Source organism: Plectropomus leopardus, chromosome 2 (assembly GCF_026936395.1).
Source record: "Plectropomus leopardus strain MGB_pleo_1.0 chromosome 2, ASM2693639v1, whole genome shotgun sequence".
NCBI lineage: Eukaryota > Metazoa > Chordata > Actinopteri > Perciformes > Serranidae > Plectropomus > Plectropomus leopardus.
The window spans coordinates 26,545,654-26,573,247 of record NC_142177.1 but is presented as its reverse complement, the minus strand read 5'-3'; the positions used below and the strand labels follow the sequence as shown (position 1 = coordinate 26,573,247).

Below are 27,594 nucleotides of genomic sequence, written 5' to 3'. Positions count from 1 at the left end.
TACAGTAGAGGACTCACCTTGACAGGTTTTGCCGTCTTCATTCAGTTTCTGTCCAGGAGGACATCTACAGTAGAAACTTCCGATGGTGTTGCAGCAGAGAGCCTCACAGCCTCCGTTGGTCTCCTCACATTCATTAACATCTGAAGGGGAGAAACAAGGACAAAGTTAATCCTGCAATTATTAAAACCACAACCTATCAAAGAAAAGCAAAACACATTCAATAAACTTAGTGTTTTGGTAAAAACAGCATTCAGCACTTTTTTTTGAGCAGATTAAGAAAAAAATGCGTCTTCCTTTTTTTATGTCAGTCTGATTGAGTGTCAAATGTTTTCCATGAATAAATTTGGATCCAGCTTCTGAAAGTGTGGAAAAAGCTTAAGAGCCTGGAAATTCATGAGAATGATTGTGGGAAGCTGTGTGCGTCGTTTCTATCCTTAAACCTGTCTCTTTAGTAAAAGCTTCAAGGAAAATGTAAAAAGGGAAAACACAGCATATCCAAAACAGAATCAAAATACAGCAAGTAAGAAATTGAGTGAGACAAAAGGAAATACCGAGCATTTATACATTGTCCTCATCAGCTTTAACTTCCTCAAACATGAACCAGAAATGACATTTGTCAATCATGCGGAACCGCCAAAACACTTCCGCAAAAAATCACAGCCTTTCCTTCTCATTTCCATCAGCTAAATATCCTGCCGAAACTGTCATCAACTAAGTTTGATAAAATCTTTCCCTCCAGTTCCCAAACTACACATAATGACTCGGGTCAGATGCAGGCGCTGACAGGTCACCATATACCAGAATTTGAGCTGCAGAGCGTCTGCGTAACCAACAGAAATTGAAAATGAAAAGGAGTAATGTGTTACCGGTTGTTCACGTTTACACTTCAGTTTCGGGATGTGGCTCCACATTGCCTGCATTAATGTTAAATTTCCTTCATATGGGGGTTTGTCAGGGGACATTATGCTCAAAGTGTAGTTTTAGACTTGATGACAATGGGCTGTTTAGTTTGCCATGCCAGCAGAAGGAATCTTGGACTGAAAACTGAAAGCCATGGAGAAAATTAGGAAGGAGCATTCACTTGGCACTAACCAGCTTGTAAACCGTTCTCCATGTCCATAAAAAAGAAGAGAGTTACTGTACGGAGGAGAATGCAAAGAAAATTGCTTTATAGAACATTTTCCCCCCTCAAGCAAATTTCGTTGCATTGCAATGCCAGCGTTTAACCAGCCAATTAAACTATTTCCCTCTCAGTTTACAACATCTGGAAATGTTCACACCAAAAACACTGCTTTCTTTCTATTGCCAAGAGACAGTCGTAAAACCAAGACAACATACAACATGTCATGAAAATAACCTTTAACTTCAAGAATACATTTTAATGTATGTTACTATAAAACATAATCCCTGATCAATTAATTACTCTTGGATAAGTTGCAGCTAAAGATCCACTTTGGGATGCTTTTATTTGTGCACTATCTCGATTTAATGAGTCTGGGTCCCGGGGTGAGAGAGAGTGCACACCTTTCATTTCATTTAACTTTCTAAATAAGCACAGCAGGTTGGAGGAATATTATGCCAGGGCTGCACAAATATAGCCAAAAGAATACTCATTATTATTCTGATGAATATGGAAATCACAATTATTTACCACAATTACTGATTTTAGGGACAAAATATGCAGCGTGCATTCAGCGGTATGACAGCTTTCGCAAAAAATGGAGGCAGGCTCTTTGTTTAGGGAGGGCTTGCTCTGATGTGCAGCAGTGTTTTATATGAGTGGAACAAACATTTTAATGTTAGTGTCACAGTCCATCATGCTAATGACTGTTGACCCATTGAGCATGACCCATTGACTGTGGGAAGCCAAAATAATAATCGCAATTAATATGTGATTAATTATCAAATAGGGCTAGGCAATATAAAGATATTATATTGTATTGAGATATGAAACTACATATGATCTTAGACTGTATATTGTTATATCCTGATAAGGAATATGGTGTTTATTTTATAATAGTTTAATAGGTTGCATTACTGTAAAGGGATAGACATTACAGACAGTTCTTGTTTTAATACTTGCTTTTACCCACTTAGTCTTTATATCTACATGACTAATGATCACTGGTCAAAAGTAGAATTGTGTTAATATTCATTCATATTAACATTACTCATTCCTACAATATTGTCATATCAAGGAGGGAAATAAACAATAATAAATTGTAATGTTTGATTAAGTCTCCCAGTTATGGCATTAATGAGGTGCTTTAGAGAATATTATATCCTCTCTCTCTATGTATATATATATATATATATATATATATATATATCAAGAAATATATTGCGTATCAAGACATAGCCTAAAAATATCACAATATAAGTCCACATCGGCCAGCCCTATTATATAACCCTATATTATGCAGAAACAACTGGACTAAATGGACAAGTGATGGTGACCTGAAGTCAAGGGCAGGATTAAAGACCCTGAGGGATCCTGTGGTGAGATCTGCAGAACTAGTGTGTGTGTGTGTGTGTGTGTGTGTGTGTGTGTGTGTGTGTGTGTGTGTGTGTGTGTGTGTGTGTGTGTGTATACAATCATCTCCCCCCTGTTCCCCCCTGAGGCCACACACCTGTGTGGCAGCTTGAACAAGGGTCTGCCAAGGGTCAGTGTCACGCTCATCATTCTCTGAGTCTTTCTGCCCAATAAGCAGGCAGGAATGTTGAACAGCTACAGGTCAGAATGAGAAACACTGGAAACCGAGCGTCACGACATATCAATAAATGTTTTTAGTGAGGCCAGGAATTTTGTCAGAGAGGGCAGAAGAAAATCATGCACAGGCTTTGTGTTTTTAATATGGAAATGTATCTTTTTATGTGCTTTCAGGATGGTTTTATTGTATTAGTATCTTGTATTATATTGTGTTCCATTAAATTGTTGTTTTTTCACAATGAAAATCACATTGGAAATAAATAGTTCCAAGAAAAGGAAAAAAGATTAATCAGATTATTGTCAAAATCTGGTTGCATCACAGAAAGTTTATCTGTCGCTTTATCTCTTCGCTACACAACCGTTGTTTAAAGCTATTCTCAAAACAGAAACATTCCCAGCCATAAAAATATTTCTACGAATGTTAAACTCAATGACCACTAAGGACATGAGTGAGTCAGGGGGTTGGCACTTCACCTGACTCCAGGGGGCTTGTGATGTTATGTCAGCCTGACTCATCCATCAATCCGTCACCAAGCTGCGCCTCCAGCAGAGTGATCAGACACATCTAACACAGCAAAACAAGAGCTGCAGCCTCCGTCAAACAACAAAACAAAGGTTTTCAGATCAACCCCCTTCTCCTGAGCATCAGATAACCAAGGTTTGTTCTTCCCGACCTGAGCCTCTGGGGGGTCACTGTGCACGTTTTCAGATGCCTGAATCATAGTGTGTGTCTGCAGCCCACATTATGCCCCAGGTCACGGTCAAAGGCCAAAGCTCAGAGTCAAACCCATGCAGGGAAAATCGCATGGGACTGTTTCACCATGTGGTGGATGTTCAGATGCTGCACATGAGGCTGCTTGGCAAGCAGTAAACATACATGAGGATTCCTTTACCAATGAAACGCTGAACGCAAGAGTGAGCGGTCCATGACAAACGTATGTATAGTCTTATACAAGTATCGTGTCAAGATCTAAATCTTTGTGAAAGGTACAGGACTGCAACTATTTTCATTATCAGTAACTGTAATCTGCCAGTTATTCCTTTGAATTATCAATTAAAGAGAAAGTTCAACATTTTGGGAAACACAAATATTTGTTTTCTGGCTGAGAGAACATTAAAACAATTGTCAATGTCTGTATGATAAATATGAAGTTACTGCCAGCAGTCAGTAACATAAAGACTAGAAAGGGTGGGAAAACAGCAGCCTGCCTCTTCCACCAAGTAAAAGAACTAGAAATGAAGTTGAACCAGAATACATGCAATTTTAAGTATACAAAACAAAAATCATAGAGAATTTTGATAATTAATTGTCAGACCAATAATCAGACCAAATGTTTGTCAAGTTCCATCACAGTACAATATCATATCAATTCTTTGGACAGAAATATGATAATTGCTGATATCATTAAGTCAGTTTTGATTTGATTTAGTTCAGGGGCCTGTGACAGATATGAGATGATAATAGTAAACACGCTCATTGTCTTTTTCTTGGCTGCTTATCATTATCTGCCTGGTGCTAGCATGGTTTAAATGTTCAGGAGGAAGGCCTCCTCAGACAGAAATAGGAACAGACGTGCCTTGGGAATACTAAAATAAAGGTGTATCTTAAAGATATGTATGATTTGTGATGTTGGGTTAAATCGATATTGCTCCAGAAGGATATATTGCTACACCTCCAATTTTTATATAAAATGAGGATTGTGGATTTGTCCTGATCATGGACATTAAAAACCCTTTACAAAGGGATTTCTTTGCAAGAGGAGAAACAATGAACACCAGCCCTTTTAATGTCTGTATGGGCATGTCAGTATTGACAGACCCGGAAAAAATATTGACCCATCCTTTAATTGATTCAATGACTAATATTTTTAGTGCATAAAACTTCCAACATAGTCTTTGTTAAAACTCCATCAAAAAGCCGTTATTTAACTGTGTACTAATTTTGGAAGCTGTAGTTAGTGGTTTTGCATTTTACTGCAGCACATTAAGAGTTTCCTGTGGTGTTTTAACAGAGGTGGGACACTTCGCCTGAAACCAAGGCTGCTGACATAATTATGAACAAAAAGAAAAAAAAATTATGGCACAAAACATTCACCTTCAGGGAAACAGCAGAGGGATTTCACACAGCAGATGCCATACTTTTACTTGGTGTGACCATTGTTTATAGGCAGTCATCTACTGACTAAATGGACCACAGCAGTCAGGATCTGAGCGGCTTACCACCTCATAGAAACAGTTTCATGGTGGAAACCCTGTTTCTAATATTGTGTCGCCCATGTGTATGCATGAGGGTGGAGTTTCTGTGCATTGTTCTAATAAAATAACAAATCTCAGGGTAAATTATGAGCAAGTGCCAAACTGCTCAGCGCTGTTATGTCTTCTTGTAAGTGAAACATAAAACAAACTTGTCTAACACGTATTTCCCCGACACCGTTCCAAAGCAATCTGGTAAAGAATTAAAAACAAGAAAACTTTGATTTGAAAACTCTTGATTGTGTTTCTGCAAAGTCAGCCGCAGAAAACCTTTGGGTTTACATTCTTCTGCTGTATTGTGCGACTTCCTGTGATAAGGACGACAGCCACTGCTCCCAGGAGGACAGGGGCCGATGTCTGCGTAGACCATGAAGGGCCAACAAAAACCACCAGACCTCTGATATTATCTCATGGGGGGTCATGGGCCGGAAAATTGCAGTATTCATTGCAAGATTAGGAGGAGAGGGGGACGCCGAGGATAGCCTAACCTGTTTCCTTTTAGGGTCCTGATCTAAACGCCTGCTGGTGTAATAATGTGCTTTGCTCGTGTTCATTCCCGGTTGCATTCCCTACAGTCCTCACAGCTGCTTTCATTTACCAGGTGCAATAAAGATGGGGATTGGCTAGAGGTTTCATTCAGACAAGGATTTCTCTGCAATTGACCTGCACATGTGGCAGCAAGACCTTTCATGACAACATCTTGTCTGACTAACAAACCGTCTGTGAACTGGAACTGACAATTTACTTCACACTCTTTCACAGGAAACTCATCCTCACCTTTGACCTCCAGTATAACCGACCCTTAAAATGTTTTTTTAAGGGTCTTTTCAAGGGTGAGATATACTTGTCGGTTATTTATTTGCCATTGCTTTTTATTAAATTTGGGATAATTTAATTAAATCTTGTACTTCACTGTAGCTGCACCATATTTTTTTATTCTATTGTTTAACCTTATTTAAGTTTATTTTTACAAAGGTCCAGTGTGCAGGACTTAGGGGGACATATTGGTAAAAATGGACAATAGTATAATAAGCATGTTTTCTTTAGTCTATGATCACCTGGAAATAAAAATTATTGTGTTTTCGTTACCGAAAGTGAGACATTTATATCTACGAAGGGAGCGGGTCCTCATCCCCATCCAGAATGGACAAACCAAAAACTGGCTTCAGATAGAGCCACTTGAGCTTTTGTGTCAGCCAGTGTAGTTAGCAGCCCCTCCTGGACGAGATATTGAAAAAGTTTTTGACGTAAAACTGCTTTATGCACTGTTTTTACTAATTTAGATCATCAGAGACCTCTGCGGATAACTCAGCTCCCAGTAAAAACCCACTATGCAGGATTATTTGGTCACTATTTGAAAACACAACATTCAAACTATGAAACTAAATGAGACTGAGAGAGCAGCAGTCGTTAACAGAGCTAGAGAGTGAATGAAGAGAGGGAGTGTTAAATGAGAGAAATTAAATGTTACTGACTGTTTCATGGCAGTTAGGTTCTAAAGCTCAAATAAATACAAACACACCTCCGCACAGCCCTGCAGGAAGGTGCTGAACTGACGGATTGTGTGTGAAATCAGCTGAAAGGTATACTTGTGTGTGTGGCTCAATCTTGTGCTCGATCTTGTACCTGAAAGTTGCATCCACAGAGCAGAAATACGGCTGGTCGCTACCTCCTGCTGCTATTGTCTCAGGCCAGGGCTACACACCACTACCCAAAAAAAATTCCAAACAAAAAAGAGTAAGGAGAAAATACAGGCAGACTGCATGGTCACTACAACAACCTGAACAGTGTCAAAAAACAAAACACTGATTTGTGATGTGCAACTGCTTATTTCAGTGTTTTGACTGGTTTGAATAACCTGGTCAGTTTTTATTTGGAGAGGGGGAGATCTCTGCGGATGATACGTCTCCCAGTAAAAACCTCCTGAATAATTAACACTGAGTATATCCGAACTGGCATCACAAGGAAATGGTTGCAATCTCCAATCCTCACCACTAGATGGCACTAAATCCTTCCCACTGCTCCTTTAAATCCTTTTTATGTGCGTCTTTTATGTTGTGTTATTTTAATAGCTTCTGCTGTTTATGTACGGCACTTTGAATTGCTTTGTTGTTTAAAGTTGTTATACATAAAAATGCCTTGGCTTTTGTAAAGGACATATTTCCACTATCCATCCAACAGCGTCCAAAAAGTTAAAGGAAACCGATGAACTGGTGAAATACGCTCAACCAGGCTCACAAACTTTACAATAAAAGTTATTTTATGGACCCCATAACTCCTCATGGATTTGCCATGGATATTCATTCTGGAGTCAGGTATCACGAGAATCTCAAAGATACACTTAAAATCCAACCTTTGCAGTTCGGGTCATTGCATCCACATTGTGTAAGTACTTTAGCTCTAAAGTTTCATAGTAACTTGTTTCTGCCAGACCACTGTCTCTGTGCTGTGTAACATTAACAGGTAGACTGCAGGAATTCAAGAGTGGAGACCAAGACGCCTGCTCACTTTAACATGCCAGGTGTAATCAAATGAGGTAAACACTAAATTACATTTTTAGGATAGTCTTCAGGTTGAAACGAGTAAATAAAATATGAGATGTGAAAGCACAAAACTCCAAGCATATTTTTTGTAAGAGTGCACACATTTTCAGAGGGGAAGGCTTTAGAGGGATGATCTTGAGATGAAACATTAAATTGACTATGGATGGGACACAATAAATACATACCCTGTGATTTTATGCAAAATCAGACCATGTAATTCTTTCTCCTCTGTAAGGCATCAGTTCAAGTTCAACATTGCCCCCTGCTGTTAATCTCCTGCTACATCAATAACAGCCCAGATGTGCTGCTGGATGTTTATCAAGTCAACACTATGTGATTCAGCTCTGCTCTCATTCATCATGTAACTTAAACACAGCTGCCACAATATAATAAGTCAAAGTCAAAGATGACCACACTTTACTTGTCAAAGTGCCTGGTTTGGTAAAACATCTTTCCCTGTGGTTCACCGCACTGACTTACACCAGAAAACTATGCGTGCTGTATCAAGCATTTAATAATTTCCGCCTCTAGACCAATTTGATGAGTTCTTGGTGCCAGTTTTGGGTATGAGTCTCTTCCTGAAGCCCTGTAATTGTGGCCAGTGTGGCAGCTGAGTTGTTGTTAAGCAACACTGTCATTCGGACATGGTGTGGCTTTCCTGAAACAGGATAAAAAATGTTACCCTTAATGACAAAGGACCAACCACACACAGACCTCTGTGATGTGTATCCACTGGTGTTTAAGGCGTTTCACAAACCTCAAATGTTTCCATGATTTCATTAACAATCTGTCTCAAGTTTGGAGGGAAAAGTCTTTACATGGTGTAAATGGTGTTACAGTATAGCACTAAAATGTATTTTCGTTTCCTTTTTTAAAACATTTTAAGATGTCCTGTACCTCTAATGACCATACTTGCCAACCCAACCCCAGCAGAGGGTCTGTAAAAATGTTTCAGAGAGTTTGATCCTGCTTTCTGGTGACTTTGAAAGAAAGAAAATAAAATAATAAGCACACTGCATGAACATTTTAATGTACAATACATTCGTTTTGTTTTTTTATTTGTTGCACATCCCTGGTACTCCAACAGAATACAAGAAGAATGAAGGGAGGCCTGGCAACAGGCCTGTACTAGGGACCCCCAGCTGGCTTCCCTCTGTGGCCCACACACCCCTGGGTCCTGGATGCCGGAGTGAGGCAGAACAGGAGACTCACAGTCTCTGGACGTCAGCTGGGTACCCTGCTGCAGTGAAGGGGGGCAAGCTGGGCAAGCCTCCCCAACCCCTGACGCACCACTCAAACCCCTGCTAGAGCGTCCCATTGGACTTATGCACGTGTAACATGGTCAGATTGGAGACAAGATGTCCATTCACAGCTGCGCCCAACTCATGCAGGTTTGATAGGCACTGCACTCCGGCCCCAGAGGGTCAGAGAAGGAGATGAAGAGGAAAAAACAGTAAACTTTTAGAGTCATGCAGCTTGGCTTATACACACTGTATGGCTATAAATTTAAAGAAATACAGGAGAATTGTGACCCCAGGGGGAAACTAGAAGAGGGCAATGAAAAGGGCCAAGAAAGTCAGGAGGCTTGGCAAGTAAGCTATTGCCTCTAAATAAACTCCAACTGCACTAACGTCAACATAACTTTACCCAATTTGTCTCCTGAAATATAAAATATAAGAAGCTAAAGATGTTAGGGTCAAATGTGGAGCTGCAACCATTACTCGTAAATTCAAGTATTCATTTGACAAGGTTTCAATTGCCAAATACTTGAATCACTTTTCAAGCATTCATGCAAAAATGCCACACGTGATGGTTCCAGGTTATCAAATATGGGGTGCAATTGCTTTTCATTGTTATGCCTTAGAGTAAATTAAATATTATGCAATTTTATTGGGACAAAACAAGCCATCTGATGACATGACATTGGGCTCCAAGATGTTGTATGTGCATTTTCCCTGTTTTCTGATGTGTTACAGACCGAAAATCCATCACTCAATTGAGAATCACTTAAGGAAATACTATGGTACATGTCTTGAGGTGTTTTTACCTTGTTGTCAGGTGTGTCAGCCCATTTAGATTAGCCGTGGGGGTTGCTTTTCTTCAACTGAACCTTTCTCATGTGAAAAAGTTGTTGAACAGAATCTAAATTCTCTGCTTATCTGCCTTTTTAAACAGTCGGATTTTGTTTATACACTTCGTTTTCCAAAGGCATGTGTTGACAAGAAATCACAGACAAGCAGCAGACTGTGCTGAGAGAAGCACAGAGAGGCTGTCTGACTCCTGGGTAAAAATATCAATCAAGCAACTCAGTTGTCTCTGCACAGCTTATTACTCATCCTGCAGAGCCTTAACTTTTATTATCTGTGCAACTTTGACCACAAGGGATTTATGTGTGACATCAAAGACACTAAAATCCAGTGTTTGAGTTTGTGTAGCACACATTCTGCTCCACTGAGTCCTAAACTCCACTAATCCCTGTTTTGATGATCCAATTCACTGCACCGCAAGGTAAGCATGCAAGTGTGTGTGTGTGTGTGTGTGTGTGTGTGTGTGTGTGTGTGTGTGTGTGTGTGTGTGTGTGTGTGTGTATGGGTGTGTGCATGTTTCACGCGCACATATTTGCGTGTAAGTGTGCTCATGTGTCATGGGATACCCCATCCTTAAGAGCCAGCTGCTTCTCAACTCCTGTAAGCCTTAATTTGTTCCCTCGTCTTCACTACAACTGACTGCCACAGCAACTGTTTCATTCCCGGACGAAGGCAGACACTCACTCTGTGACACCGGGAGTCTTAGACTGAAAACGAGATATCTGAGGGCAAATTCACAAATGAATGCACAGCTTTTGCTGCCACTATACCTGCACTAGAAAACAACAATAAACTATGAAATGATCAAAGCACCCACAGAGGGTGAAAAGAACCCTTTACTGCACTTCCAAGCAAATCATCCCTGTGCTCCTGTGCTATTTGCATGTTTGTGTTAAATTATATAATATGCATACATTTTGGGCAAAATTGTCCCTTTCAATGCAAATGAGCCTAAATGCAAAAACACCCCAACTGACAAAAACCAGAGCTAATAACCACACACAGTAACAGTGAAATATTTAGCATCTTAAGAGAATTGGTGGTAACTGTATCGCACTGACAGGCTGGGAAATTAAATCTCAAATACAGTTTCTCTCCATCATCATCTCCTCCATGCTGGTATGGAGGGTATTACCTCTCACACAGGTGCAGAACGCAAGCGCTGTTTGGGCGGTTTAATATGATCATGTGCAACTTTTTGGCCGAGACACTGCAATGTTGAAATGATGAAGCAGGGGGCTTTCGCCATTTGTCTGATGGCGGTTTGGTGTGTCTGGGCTTTTCAATTCTTTGCTTAAAGTTTAGAGTAATGTTTCTGCACTTTGTCAGTCAGGAGATGTCGCTTGAACAGAAATTCAGTTTCCTTTTTCTTTCTGCCATTGTGCTGCCTTCTGTGTTCTACGTGCAAAGGCAACATTTATACGAACTGCATTCAACTGCAAAATTTTATGGGCGTGTTTGCACTGTAATATCATTAGCAATTATCTTTTGCAAATCTGACCTTGAGATCAGGGCAGAGAGCAGTACCACGTAAAGGGCAATTCATGTTGCTGTCAAAGGCTGCAAAGCAATCCTTGTGAATTCGCCCTCCAGTGTTGTACACAGACATTCCCAAATATCTTTCACATGACTGTTGACTGTAATGGTTTGATGGAAGGTGCCTAACAGAGCAATACATCTTGGCAGAGGTTTGTCCCTTCAAAATTTTGTGGATAGTTACAGGTTTCTTGGGACACTCATTTCAACTGCCAGTAAAAGTTACAGACTGCAACACAGAAACAAAAGTAGGTCAGCTGTTTGAACCTATATATGTCTCCAGAATAATATTTTATGATCTACGCAGACAAACAGGAGGAACAAATACCTCGCGGACCTCAGGGGGTTGCCCTCTGACCCTTAGCGTGTGCTATATCTGCACTCTACCTGCTTGAACCTGTCTTTTCCAACTTTGACCCTGGAGTTTTGAGCGCCCGGGACAACACATGGAGATAAGCAGGAATCCAAAAATTACTTGTTGTGGTTTCCAGCCTGTCTCCCTCTCTGTTGCATGTGTGAGATATGCTGCTGCAGTATGTGCACAGCCTTAGCGGAAAGCTGCTCAGAGCTTTTTACCTGAGGGACAGAAGGAAGCAGATACATGACAAACTGTCATGCTCAAAGTGTACAGGAGGAATAAATACTGATGCTCTGATTATTGTTTCACATGTTCAAGTGTGACGCTACATGGATTCACAGCTCTTCAAAGTTAAAAGAAACAGCAGTCAAATACATGAACCTCGGGCTACATCGTATTTGATGGGCTCTGTTTCCATTGCGGTGCAAAAACCAGCTCAAGCAGTGCTATGACGTGGCAGTATTTTCCTGGCCTTGACACAAGCTTTGCCCAAGTCTTTGGTGTATTCATACCCAGCATGGCAAAAACTTAGGAGGACAGCTGCAACAAGATGGAAGCTTCACATAGATGAGACAGCATACAGCCAGATATCCAGACTTGGTCCATTTTCAGTGCAGTGTTTTCTGTTGATAATCAAGTGATACAACCAGAGAGAACTCTCCAAACAGTGGATGCATTACGGTCAGTAGCTGCCAACCTTTTCAACTTGCGATCATTTAAAACAGTAGCCCTACAAAGATAACTCACGATCTCAGGGTTTCCCAAATATTGATTTACTTGTGGAAGGCTGTCACAATTAAAACATCTGCTGCCACAAATAAATATAATAATTTCTAGCGGTTATTACGAACGACAAGTGTACTGTTGTCACAGAAGGGGCAGCAGATCACCAGGCGCAGGTAGAGTGAAACATAACTGGTCATGGTGCTGGGTCTAAAAATTTGTATTCACTCACTCTGCACTCTGCTTCTCCTCTCATCCATCAGTTTCATCAGCTCTGATGAACTGATCAATTAGGCATTAGGCATCAGAAGTTCTCTAGTGCTCTCGCTCTTCCGTGTGTGCTCAAGCAGAGGCAAATCCATGAACAGGATTAAAATCCAAGTTCAATGACTAAAATCCTTTATCCAGTTAAAAATTATGATTAAAATAACCAAGAGCTTAAAGGGTATCGACAAAATTTTGTCTAAAACTTGATAAAAACAGGATAGAAACTCAAGTCGTGGCAGAGCCTCAGACAGGTAGACAAGACGCCCCTCCTCAGAGCTGCATCCATAAATCAGTCTGTGCTGCGTTCACTGACCTTCTATCTTATCATATCTTATCTTAACTCATCAGTGGTAACATATTTCTACCAGCCAAGAGCGTTTCAGGCAAGAAGTGTTTTTTATCAGATTGTTTATTCTCAATATTTGCAAAGGCCTGGAGAGGAAAAACTCTTCAGTTTTTAACAAAAACAAAAAGTAGCAAGAAGTAAACAAGAAGTTAAATGTCACAAAAATATAACCATAATTTCATAAAGAAGTAAAAAAATGTTGTTTTTAAACTTATTGATCATTTTATGACCCCTCAGATCCATCTTCTCCAGATCCTAAGGCTGGGAATCACTGATTTAGATCAACGGAGAATGTTAGAATGGTATCAGACACTGTATCGGCATTTACTCAAAGTTAAGCAATTTCGATCGTGCCCAAAAAAGTTGATCAAGACATCCCTGATATTCATACATGTGCACTGAGCCATCTTTTTAATGCGAGACTTGTAACTAAATATATAAATAATTATAAATATATATAATTATAAATTAATTATAAATAAATTTCCATTCTTATTCAGATTTAATGTTCATATTTTTGTTTATTGAGGGTTTGGATTTGTTTTTCACAATTTTAAAGTGATGTAAGTATAGTAAGAATGCCAGTAAAGTAAGGTAAAAAGGAGCCATATGACAGTAATGGGATTAAAACTCGTCAGATTTTTCTTTTTTTAAAACAGCCCTGACATGTGAAAGGTGCCTGACCCTGTCTCATTACATTTCTTTCAGATAATCATTTGCTTTTTACACCTCAGGAAACATCACTAAGGCGCTGGCTGTGCATTGAAAGAGCGCACTCTTGGGTGAACGTTCCCCCAGGGCTCAGTGGCTTCCATATGGAGATAGTGTACAATAGAGGATATAATGTTGTAGGTGGAGGGAAAACAGAGATTAGAAGTGAAGTAATTGGCTCAGAGGAATACATAAGGAGCTGATAAGGAGGAAAAAAGGCAGCAGAAGCAGATTTAGTAAAGATACCAAAGTTTCCGTGGAGTAAAAAGGTCAGGGAGATGATGAGAATCAGAGCACCATCGGCTGATGAAGGGATCAGTCCACGCTGATTATTCCTCTAATTGTATTTTGCAAACTCTTGTCAGTGCCAATTTACACAAACTTGATGCCCTCGCCCCCAGCATGACCAGGAGCAACCTTTCATCAGGAATGCTGTAAAGAGCCTAATGAGACTGGGTGGGAGCCCAGACTCGGCACAATTATGGGAGATTAGGGTGCTGTGCAGGATGCAATGGCAGGTAGGTGGGCAAGGATGTACTCCACCCTCTGACTGCAACACAGTCCCTCTCATTAGAGGTGCCTTTCCTGACTTCACAGGAACAGGGCTGCCCTCTCTCTATCCTTCTCATGGTTAAACCTAAATATCTTACACTGTTTCAGGACAGGACGACAGACATGGGAAGAGGGAAGACTGGTGGCTGACTTGATGGTTACATTTAGTGTTACTCACTAAAATGCATTAAAACACCTGGTGTATTGTTTCTATCTTTGTTTAACAGTCGTGTTCCTTGCATTTACTGCTGTAATACTACATTTCTTTATCAGTTATTGTTGCAAACTATCAGAAACCAGCATTGACTGTTTTTCAGATGTAAGTCAAACAAAATGTAAATCCATTCAAACAAAACAAAACAAAAAATACTTCATAGCACTACAAGTAGTAGAAAATCTTTGATATATTTTATATAAATGTGAACAGAATACATCCATCCATTTTCTTGCGCTTATCCAGGGCCGGCTCATGGGAGCACCAGGCAGAGCAAGGTACTTCAGGCGTCCCCCTTCCCAGTAACACTTCCCAGCTCCTCCTGGGGAACTCCAAGGAGTTCCCGGGGCAGATAAGGAGTGGCCCTACTCCCTCTTGATGTCTGCGCTCCTCACCCTATCTCTAAGGCTGAGCCCAGCCACCCTACAGAAAAAACTAATTTAGGATGATTGTATTTGCATTCATTCAGTCTGTACCCAAAGCTCATGGCCATAGGTTTTGGTTTGGATGTATAGATGGACTGGTAAATAAAAATCTTTGCCTTCTGGCTCAACTCCGTCTTCACCATGACAGTCTGACGCAGTGCCCGCATCATTGGAGACAATCATCAGTTGTCGCCCTTTTTGGCACCTTAATGCACAGGCTCAAGAAGCACTGGTAGGGAATTTTGCGTTTTTTTGGGGGGTTTTTTAAGACTGATGTTTCTATGTTACTCTTGTGCACACAGGCTTACTTAGCTTATAACCTAGCTTTGTCTTCACTTATTGTTGACGTATTGTCTTATATTAATGAACGTCATATTGTGATCAGTGATTAGAAAGGCCCTCTATTTAATCTTTGTCGCTGTCCATTGACAGGGGGGTCCTGAATTAATGTTACCAAGCATAATGTGAAGGAAGTAAAGGGCCTCAAAAATGTCTGGAGCCCCACGGCCTAAAGTAATATCAAGGCACTCTTTTCACACTCACAGATCTCTCAGCCCTGTCACTTGCCCTTTTCTTATCCCATGCTTCACTCTATCTCATCAAAGAGGCAATTAAACAAAGAATCAGAGGAGTCCGGGACAAAAAGGTGGAGAATGTGTGAGAAACAGTCGCTGGGTGCCTCATGGAGCTACATCTCCGTGGTCTCCTTCATTTCAGCTGCTCTGGAAGTCACGCTATGCTGACTGCTAACAATACTCAAAGAACGGGATTAAACCCTCAAATGGTAAAAAACAGAAAACATGTCAGTGACTCTGTGAATGATGGGAGAGATTATGTAAAAATCTAAACATTATCCAAATAAACGTTATGAAAAGCAGGATTAGGTCACCACCTGACCTCGTTTACTGTTCCTAAAAACAGCTCTCATTACAACATTTTTCACATTCTCTCTGTGTTTTTAAGGTTTGAACCTCAGACGTCGTAATTCTCTCCGAGTAAAGTAAAAAAGCAGACTTCAACCTGTTCACAGCCATTTCAGCTGTTGCCTGTTAAACTCATCAGAGAAGAAAAGGGAAACCCTGAGAATGATTTAGATCGCCTGTGATCTTTCTAGACATTTACTATCCCATTATCAGCCATTTGACATTTACAACTTCTACTCTCTCACTTAAAAAAATGCTCTAAAAGTGTAAGCCAGATTTTGAACAGACAACATAAATGTGTTGATCATTATACAACAGTTATGTAAACCAATGCCCCGATAGCAAACACCTTTTGACCTCTCAGTGAAGGATGGACACGACCATCTTGAGTGACAAACTGCTGCAGATGGGCATCCTACAGCTTTACAATCTCATGGTTTTACAGTCTTTCGTGCTCAAAGAAAACTCTAAGCTCAAAGGTAGCCCACCAAAACAATAGATAATCATGTGAATTATGGCCGAGTTTTAAAGTCTTTTCACAGTTCCCAGTTCTTTTGTACAGTAGTATAAGAAAACAAGAAAAATTTAAGGTGTGATATTCCTGGAATCTTTTCTGCGAAGAGGCTGCCAATGGTGAACATGGATCTGAACAGGTCACAGCTACTTTGTAATCGAATTGTCTTATTACAGCGTATAAAAAAAATCATGTTGCTACACCTGCCAATCAATAGCCTCTCCACTACAGGAATTTCATAGAAAGTAATGTAAAGCACAGCCATTTTTATGGCTTTGTTTTCAATTTTCTCCACCAGCTTTGGGGAACAAGCTCCTGGAATTACCTTTTGGCACTGACATGATACCAAATGTCAATTCCAGCTTTCAGGAGTTTCTGGCAGTGCTGCTGATCACTGACTGGCCAAACAGATGTGCCGTCACATCAAAACAAAGACAACTAACAAAAACGTAACCCCCATTTTACCACTGCATCTCCATCAATCAGGAGGACCACAGTTTTAAAAAGGGAACAATACAGAATGCTTGTTGTAAAAACAAAGGGGTCCTGGTCCTCATTAGTATTTGGGGGAAGGGAGAGACCACTCGGAGCAAGCCGTTGGTTGAAAACAAAAAGATTGATCAAAAGATTCCTCAGGCCATATCCACACTGATACATTTTAATTTTGCATTATTTTAAATAAAGACATTTTAACACAAAAACATCTCCATACACAAGTGTTTTAGCACCATTGCAGAAATATCCTCCGTCCAAACTAAAATGCATATCACATGACCATTTACGTACACTGAGCATGTGTGTGCAGATGAAAACCAAAAGCAAAGTTGCTTACTTACAGAAAACACGGTAACACAAAACACAAAGGTGGCAAAAAGTATATCGATTTGGTAAATGGACTTGCACTTGTAAAGTCCCATTCACAGATTCACACACACATTTATACACTGGTGGTCAAGGCAATCATACAACCAGTCGAACAACCGCTGATTCACTTGTCTACCAACCAGCACATTAAAAAATATATATGGACTGTCCTGCTTTTGTCTTTTTGATGGTGTACACTCAAAATGTTACAGCTTGTATAACACTGTGGAAATACAAGGAGAAGGTAGTGCAAAAGTTTAGGTTAAGAGGAGCCTCAGATTACAGGCTGTTAAATTCCTACAATGGCAAAGGGCTGCACAGCAAGTTTCCCGTTCTCTTAGGCTAACTCATTCATGTTTAGGTCATATGGTGGATCAATTGCTGGTTTCAAACACACCAAAAACTCCACAAACTTAGAAAAAATTCATCAGCACCACAGGGTAATCATTACATTGGGGTCAGACAATCATTAAATGCTGCCAAGGCAAGGAAACTGTCCTAACCAGACATAAAGACGGGGGCGTGCATGTGCGTTTAATTTTGGGGGCACTTACTAAAGTGCTCAGCTAGCTCAGCTTGGGGGTTTCTCAAATGTTTATCTTAATCCCGAGTAACAACTATTCAATGGGACTCAGAGTACAGGGATTTATTTTTACAATGCAAGGTCCCAAGGCCGATGTACTGAAAGCCCCTCTCTCATCACATTCCTCAGCGGTCCCAAAAATGAAGGGAGCAGGTAAACTATGCATTTAGCCAAAGAGGAATCAAAGTGTTTCCTTGCTAATCAACTCAACTCTACTTTGCCAGAGTGACCAGCACATGTGAAATGGTTTAACCATATGTTAAAGGGATGTTCTCTTTTACAACATGATCTCACGCAGACCTGCATCCTTTAAAGGCGACAGATACCATCTGTGTTACTGCTGCTCACTCCCATCACTGTCAGTCTCTGAAGGGCTTGATGCGTGCAGAGTTGAGGTCGCTCTAAAATCGTACAGAAACATGCTGGCTTTACCTTTGACCTTTTTTGCCACCCTGCAATCTTAGACAGCTAAAGTCATCACTGACACATAAAGCACCTTAAAAGGACAGTTTGATCCAAATTCAAAAGCACATATTTGTCCTTTTACCTGGGAAACCAGGATGAGGCTTGTGCTCATGACAGAGTAAGATGTAAACATCAATGGCATCCTTCTCGACTGCGCTGTAACATTTGCTAGCTTAGTGGTGCTAGTTTAGCTAGAAGTACAGTAGATGCACGCTTCCTTCTACGTGTTGACACAGTTGCCGGATTTGTTTCGATAGAAAGAAAATTGTTCCTACACGAAACTGCTTAAAAAACAGATTGTAGATTATTTTGATGTCATGATTTCAAAGAAGAGACATTGCTGTTGATTTTTGTTAAATGTATTTTTTCTGTGCTTTGAGCTCTACAGGCCGAGTGCCGTCTAGATCGATATAGTGAAGAGAAGGTAGACATCTCTATGGCCGATATCTCCAACACTCTGCAACTCACACTAAAATCTTACACAGCACTACAAGTGAGTGAAAAAAAAATATGCTTATTTGATTTGGGGGGTAAACTGTTCCTTTAACAAAGCTCATAGTTATACTTATAATACTTTGATATCTTGTGATTTTCCACTTTGCAAGGCTTAAAAAAGATGCAAACACTGTAACACTGCATGTTACATTTAAATATAAAACCACCTGCAGTGACAACAAAGTCCAGCACAGCATGCCACTAATGTGTTAACTGGGAACTGACATCTGGGAGGCATAAACCACCCACATTTTTAGTCACATTTGGCCTTAATGTACCTTTGTGGTTAACATGACTAAGAGGAAAGAAACCTTGCCTGCGTGACAGACATGTTTTAAAAAAAAAAGCATATTCATGAGAAGAAAATCTGCACAATCATCAAAATTTAACAAACATTGACCAGTTAAAGCGCCCCATGGTCTGTCTATATGTAAGTGAGATGAGAGGATGACAAATGGCATGCTACAACAAGCCACTGAACTGTTAGTCTGAGGAAAGACCATTATTGAACTTTAAATAATTGTAAAGTAGGACAGCTATTAGAGGAGGAACTGCTAAGAGCAACATCTGAAATAACCCTTGCGGACCGCAGCTAGACACACAAACTCATGCCTGTTTTGAGAAAAACTAAAGCACATACTTTCCAGACACTTGAAACTTCCTGGCAAGCTGTTCAACAAAGACAAAGAGCAAGTGACGGACAGAAGCAGCAAGAAAGAAGATGTGAAAGATGTGAGTGATCGTATGTGATGACCATCATATCTTTTTCTCTCACACTGAGTTCTTGACCGGACAACCCTGGTTCAAGTCTGTTTACTTCAAAAGGGTCTGTGCACCTCATGCGTCCTTTAACAAGACAATGAAGTCTGAGAATAGCTCTAGGGTTGCTGTCTCAACTTTGCAACCAAGCTAACAAGCATGCAATTTAAACTCTGAGATAGAACAAGAATAATCTGAATACCGAAAAACATCTACACCATAGAAAATTTGGACCAAATTCTATAAGTTAGATCTAATACATTCATATTGTTATTTGGAGAACTGCAGCAGTACAACAGTGTAAAAATACTATATTGACAAGTGATTAATAGGTCTTGCATTAAAAATATACCTCAAGTATTATCAGCAAAATACTTGAGGTACTTGAGATACTTACATTATCAAAAGTATAGGAACTCATTTTGCAAAACAGCCCTGTACAAGATGTCATATTATCATAATATTCTACTATCATTGAAGCTTTAAAATGTAAGCAGCACTTTAAAGTTGTAGTTGTGGGTAGAGATAACTTCTTAAAGTACTGTTGGGTAATCTTAGAAGTGCATTGTATAAGTTGTTAAAATGTTTTGTGAGTGAAATCTTTATCTGAAAAATTACCAGTAACTACAATTCTCATATAAATTTAAAGTGGTAAAAAGTATTTTGCCCTGAAATTAAATAGGGTAGCAGTTAATTACCATGTATTGGTAATACTGAAATGAGAGGCACCTCAAAGTTGTACTGGGGTATAGTACTTGAGTACATGTACAGAGTTGCTTATCATCATTGTCATCATGTAATCGTGCCCCATGTGATCTTATGTCAAAACATTTTACTCAAAGGTTTAGAAAAGTTTTTCTCAGACATATTATCACGTCTGCCTCTTTCACAGGGTGTTTGCTCAGTGTGCCATTTCTCAGCACTTCAGGCCACCAGACTGTGGAGGACTCTCGTCATGCACCGACAAGCTTCAGAGAAATAACTGGCCTCATTATTTAGAGCTTTGGTCAAATGTTTATAAGCGTAACTAAAACTCGGGAGACGTCATATTCACTCCTTGGGTTTTAATGTCTCTAGATTACAGTAAGAGGCTCTGTTACTGGTTATTATCCAAAAGTCCATCTCTGTTCTAAACTATGGTGGGGCCAAGGTTATAAAGAGGTGCATATCATGAATTATTGATGGCACATTCAAATTTCACAGAAAAGGTGAATTTGAATTGTTTTTAAATTGTTTATTTGCCGTGATTTGATTTAAAAAATGGAAAAAATACATATAGACGGTAGATTTATTTGTATTTTCTTAAACAAAGTTTATTAATTAAATTTGTCCTTGATATTGCTGCAGGTGGTTAGGAGCCTACAAGCAGGTACAAAGATGTAACATCATCTCACTGCACCTTCTTGTCTTCTTCTGATTTCTGTGCCAAGGCATGTAGGAAACGACGTGAGACAGAAATGTTCCTGGATGTAGTGCATGTGTGAATAGTGAAAAATCACTACCTGTGCCTGAAAGTCATCCCAGTAATTTTGCAGGAGCTATGTTTGAAAGAGGCTTAACATTTGCACCGACTAAAGCTTCAAAGACAGCATGGCTGTGGCTGAGAGAGCATGCCTGGGAGCCTGCTTTGAAGCAAACATTACAGAATAAAGATAATGATGATAGCCATCAGCAGAGGGTCCGTCTTGAGTGATATCCAGAAAAAGCTGGTCCTCCTGGCACTGCAATAACCCCAAACCCAGCCAAGATATGAGCTTATGGTTCAGAAATCTTTCCCAAAGAGCAAATAAATGAGTCGTAATTACAATAATGGAGAAAGAGCTCTTTCTGCAAAATATTTTAAAGATCAACAAACAAAAGCCATATAAATACATGCTGAACCTGAAGGAAAGAACAAACAGTATCCTCTCATATCGGGTTACGTCTATTTGGAAAAATGTTGCTCTTGGCTACCAAGGATTTAACTTTGATATCAGTGAGTCCTTATTCCTCCTCCTAATTTTTGTCTCAAATAACTCTTATAAAGCTTTCCATCAGTTTAATGTTTTTGAGATAACTTTCATTTAACCTTTCACCTCAGTACAGGAACACTAGGTAGCTTCACAAGATATTTTAAGATTCTTGAACTAAAATGGTAAAGTTTCATGTTACAGAAAGAGACCGGCTGCTTTTCTGTTCGTCACTCTGTCTGTGGCTGAGCCCAGATGTCAGCTGGTATGAAGACATCTGCCCTGCCAGAGGTCTAAAAGCTTTGGAAGCTCTTGATCCCTGAGGATACCACTTGTCTACTGATGACAGGCTGGATACTGAGTACATCAGGCACCAAGTGACGAAATCCCTCTGGATGTAGACAAGACAAAGAGTTTTAAAAGGACTTCAGGCAAAAAATAGAGCGAATATCTTACACGCACAGGTTCCTGGCTACACAAAAGGGTTGCCAGATCTTTAATAAATATCACTTTTATGTAAATGTTGATTACACAATGGCTATGGAAGATTTGTTCCCTATAGAGTATCCCAGAAATCAGTCCTACAACCCCAACATCCATTAGCATTTCAGCAATTACGGTTCCGTCTCGTCTCAAAATCAATGGGTTTTCTGAAAGTGTTTTTGGTTACAAGACTTAAATAAGGTCTGCAGTTAACACAAGCTGAAGAGACGCTCAGGTTTTACAACATAAAATATGTCAGTAAATACCCCACGGAGAACTTTAAAGCTTTTATGTGTTAAAAAGACTGTTGCTAACAAGTGGCTAAATGAGACTACAGAACGTCATCACACCGAACTATGGCGAACACAGCTTGACAGCCCGTTATGTGTACGTATGTACAGTTATGTTTCACAGACACAAAAGTATTTTTCTGCCACATTAAAGTTATGTAAAGTGAAAATTAAAGTTAAGAAATAAATATTCCAAGTACATCAGATTTGACTGACAGCAACAGTAGAAACAATCCCACAACTGTTATACTCAGATGTTGCCTAATGGGCAGTGTTGTAGTACCACTGGTGGACAGTAACAAAGTACATTTCCTTAAGTCCTGTGCTTAAGCATAGTTTTTGAGTATCTGTACTTAACTTCAGTACTTTTTTATTTTGGAAACATTACTCTGACTATTACATTTCTATGAAAAATCTCATTACTAATTACATTTGTTTTAAAAGTCAGCGGATTATCTTTTTTTTCTTCTCTAAAATTGAAAAGTCTATAAACTGTGATCATGCAGTTCTTTGTGCAGTCTGTCGAAGTGGTGTTCCCGTACCTCTACCTCGCATATGCGCTACTCAGATTGAGCAGCTCATTTGCAGAGACAAGTAGAGAAGAGGGGTCATCAGCAGGCGGATATATTTGGTTATGCGGTGTTGGAAATGGCTACAGCAGCAGATGGAGATGAAGATTCCCCACCAAATCACCCATGGCCTTACCTTAAGTCCATGTTTGAAGTTTTTGTGATGTAGTATGATTTGTATTATTGTGATTTTCAATCTACAAGTTCCACAAGTAAGTCAGTGCATTCAGCTTGTTGGTTTAGAGTCCTTCAGTTCTGTATGTGTATTTTGACAATTTACAACAATGCCTTCAGTTTAAAAAAAACAAAAAACTTTGAATACTTAAGTATTTTCAAAAGCAAGTATTCCAGTACATTTGCTAAAGTAATAATTTGACTCAGCAACTTTCACTTGTATTGGACTAATATTTGAACAGGAGTATCTATACTCTGACACAGGTAATAGTCATTTACTTTGTCCACTACTGTGAGTACTCAAGATTGAGCTCTTCAGTCAGGAAAGAAATTTACACATGTACAATGACTTATCTTTAGAAGTCTCTATCAGTCATGTCAGATTGCACAACCCTGAAATGATGTTTCCTACTGTATGATAGTATCTTGCTTTGAAAAGTATGAAGCTGAGGTAGGTGACCCATTCATAGAAATGGGATTTATGTCTCTAAAAGTACAAGAAGAGCCTCTGGGCATCAGTCGTTGCCTAACTGCAGAGCTGAGGAACATAAAAAAACAGTAATTGTCTCACACATCACTAAAGCACAATACTACTAAAAGGCAAAACACATGACAGCTTCAGACAACTATTGAGAGTGGGGGACTAATTATCCCCTTTGAACGACATAAACACACCATTTGCTTTACACAAATACAGACGAGCCACATCAAAAGCTCCTTGAGGGATATAACCACATGTGACCAAAGAGGAATGCTTACATCGCCATCTAAAGTGGTTAAATGATGAGTGAATATCTGCAGCCCCGATTAGTCCTCAGCCACATCCTTGACTGTGGCTTCAGCTTTTACATAAACATGACAGGAGAATAAGCCGTGATTGACACTTGTGTGCAGCATGTGGACCGCAGCAGTAACTGAATTATAACTGCGGCTTGTGAGAGCAGTGTGCACTCGTCTACATGACACGGTTATTTATTAAGCATGTGACAGAGTTACAACAAAATGGTATTTGCCTGACCATTGCAGTGTTCTTCACAATGGCAGCACTATATATCAGAGGCGTCACTCAGTTAAAAGAGTAATTCATTAAAAGTGATGTTATTGCTCTTTCTACAATGAGCCACTTTGTACTCAGTCTGCAAGCTTATTCCCTCTGCCCTCAGGACACACAAGTGACCTGTATTTGGCACAAGCAGGACCTCAAAAAAGGGACAGCTGTGAGTGTATTCTTGCTTGTGTCCGACTCCCATATTCCCAAACGCTGCCCCTGATTAGGCAGAGTCACTGTCAGCCCCACACCCTTCGTCCAGCAGCCTATTCTATGCCAATCACAGGGCAATATAACTGCCGGATAGTTTACGGGCTGATGGCCTCCAATAGAGGGAGGGTCAGGGTGCGGAGGTTTGCTGCATAGATCTATACCAGCAAGGGCCCCTAGGTGCCCATTGTTGACAGCTATCATTCACAATGCACAACAATGCTGGAGGGGGGCAGTTGATGTCTGCACCGAAATCAATCAGTGTAGCTCAGGGGCCGCCTGGAAGAAAAGCTGAAAGGGATGGGAACCAGTAAAGTGATGGGATTAGGGGTGAGTACTGCTTAAAAAAATATGATACCACTATTTTTTTAAAAGATACAGATACCAACAGAGTACCTCATTTGATATTCATAAAGTGAATAGAGTCGTGTTTTGTATAGCCATGGTTTTGACACTGCGCTTGAATTCATCACAGGCTGTGTGGGCTGTCGCTGCTGCTGTGGGAGTGTGAGCTCCAGGGACAGTTGTGAGAATCCATCTGATGACAGACCATACTTCTAAGCTTGATTTCACCTCTGCATGCATATTCGACATTATCTAACTATGCGAATGCAGATGGGCAAGGAAAATCCAGCCTGTTCTTATTCCAAACTTATGAAATACCGCTGCTGAGACAGTGCTTTTGGTGCAAGTTTGTAAGGCCAAAAGGCACCTTTTGTGTGCGCAAGAAATGCTGCTGGATGCCGACAGGTGAGAGCGGCAGGGCAGGTCCGATTGCGGTTTATCATATGCTAGACAGCACCTGCCAAGTAAGCCTGATTCACGCATGGACGGCATCACTTGAGAACACAGCCGGACAGCACTGGTTGCGTTTACATAAAAGTATCGAGCACCGACAACCAGCCCTAGATGGGTACAAAGATACAAAGATAGCTAAGCAAGAAAAAAAAACAAGAAAAGCAGTCTTGAAGGATGACAGCCAGCAATAAGTTAGAGTTAGGAGAGGAGGAAACACAACACAGTAGTCTCCAGTGTCAGATAAAGATTTTTATCTCCCTGTGTTTACCTTTTTTGTATTTTAAATGAGAACATGAATGAAAGCATAAAAATGTGGCAGGAGCAAAGCAGTTTGAGTTTTGACAGCAATGTCTATTTTCAAAAGCCAAACATTCAAAGGAGAGTTGCTTTTATTTTATTAGATTTAATTTTCTATATGCTCAAATTAATATAAATATATTTTATTCAAAAAACAGTGTCTGACATGTAAATGATCTGGTATCTTAGGAATGTCAGAAACCCATGTGATTACTCTCACGAGATTAACACTGAAACTATAACAATGAGTGAATCTTGTTCTTTGTCCAATACTGCATGGGACAATATTTTGATTGCTTCCTGATAAACTGAGGATCCATACCAACAGCTTTTACATTTCCTCTTGTGTCAGTTACTAGACAAATAGTTGCACGTCTGAAACAACTGAAACATCTTTCATCTACTGCTGATGGCCGGAGTGTTTGAAACACTCACTATTATCGTTACGGAAGCATTAACTGCAATAAAAGAGCATCTTTATCCTAGTCAAGAGACCTTTGAATAATGTTTATTATTATTCCACAAAGATGCTGAGTTTTCTGCATGTGTCAGGATTTTAGGCTTTGGGTTTAAACTCAGTCTTATTTTTCAGATTTAGGTTTAAGTGTGTATCGGGACCTTTATTGTTTCCTCTCATTGTTTCTCATGGTGAGGAGTGACAGATGAGGGGCACTGTACCCCACTGTGTGCACTGACCCTTGCCATTCCACACCATGATACATCCTTGTGTCTGAGTATGTGTACAGAGTCTGCATTCAACTGTTCAACTGTTTAAATGTTCAATTTCCGGTAAATCTATACTGTAAATTTTGTTGATCAGCAAACAGATTCAGCAGATGGATTTAATCTTCCCAATGACCTCCACTAGGCCCATTAGGACAACAAAAGGCGACAAATGGTCTTCAGCAACACCTTAATGGACACGTGTTCATGGATCCACTGTCCTTATAATTAACTCTTCTATTCAAGCATGCAGTAATCAGGTGAACGCCAGGCCAGCTTAGCCACCACAGAGAGCTCTGATCATGTAGAGGACCTGTCAGTGCCGCAGTTCCCATGGCTTGATCATGAGTCCCTTAATAGCCAATGAAGAGGTGAAAGTATAGCTAAAAGGTGTCATGAAGCTACATGTGTGGAACCAGAGAACTCTTTCCAAGAAAATCACGCGTGGATGAAAAAGTTAGATGAACCTGAGGTATCCTGAATGCTGACCAGAGAGCGTAAAATCAGGTCAGACCACTGTAGCAAGAGGAGACTGATTTTAAATTGTCACCGCAGTTTGAACTTGAGTTATGCAACAGAGTCTGCAGTGTCGAGGAGGGCCTAATTTGAGGGAGAGATGGATGATTCTGGTAAAAAGTTGACACTAAGAGGAATTTCCTGTCGTGTGGTGTTATCAGAAAAACAACAGAACTCTCCGCTGTTTTACTTCAACATCTCAAATCCAACAATGGAGTTGCTGATAAAATACTTGAGCTGCTGGTAAAGAAGCCAACTGCTGATGCGAGGAGATTCTCACTCACTCGTAAAGAAAGGCGATCACTCAAAAGGAGTTCAGTAGGGAGGCTTGGAGAGCTGACTGAAATGGATCAGAATTGGAGGCTCCAGCAAGGAGCCAAAAAGGTGTTTTTAATCAAATGGCAAGCTGCTATCAGCTTCAATCTGTCTGCAAAAAGGTTTTTATGATTCCTACTTTTACTGTAACAACATGCTGCATCCACTAACACTGGCTACATTTACATTCATACCAATATTCCCCTACAGTTCAGAATATGAGAATACTCTGAATTTGATGTGGGTGATGTAAACAGCATATTCCATTTAAATATTCCAAATTGGGCCATTTTCCGAATTTAGCATGTCCAATTAAGACGTGAGATATGCTGGCATTATTCGGGCTTTAGGAGCAATATTTGGGCATGTATGCAGCCGATACCACAGTTTGCGACACACAAACTGTTGCCTGTTGTCAGCTCTGTGTGTTGACATGGATACGTTGTACACAAACCAACTCGCCAAAAGCTTGCAAAGCTGTGGGGTAAAGACGCATACAAAAGAAAATCCCACATTTCTGGACAAAAGGAGAAACACAGTTACTTTTAAACATCATGAAAGACTCTGATATCAACAGGTTTTGGGATAAGCGCAAATATCACAGCAGGGACTTTTTTAAGAAGGTCACTGGTAGAAAACTGTGAAAAATCATTTTTTGATTCAAAGAGTAAAATGAAAAGGAGCTCCATCTGTTCTACTTTTCTATATTTTGACATGATAAATGACATGTTAGGGTGTATTCATCAAGTGTATCGAGTATGCCAGGTTGCATGAAAACAGTAGTGTTAGGAATATTAATTTTCATTAGACGTGGAAACACCTTAGTAGGAATATTGTCTTTTTCGGGAAAAGGGCAAAAACTGACTATTTTTTGCATGTAAACGTGTTCAGTAA

At 40.0% G+C, this 27,594-nt stretch overlaps 1 protein-coding gene across 1 annotated transcript in view; it reads right to left on the bottom strand.

Moving 5' to 3' along the window:
• megf6b (multiple EGF-like-domains 6b) overlaps positions 1 to 27,594 on the bottom strand; it is a 118,536-nt gene that overhangs the window by 74,183 nt on the left and 16,759 nt on the right. The window contains exon 5 of the mRNA XM_042506547.2: positions 18 to 140. Coding sequence (XP_042362481.2) covers positions 18 to 140 — 123 coding nt within the window. The remainder of the gene's footprint in view (positions 1 to 17; positions 141 to 27,594) is intronic.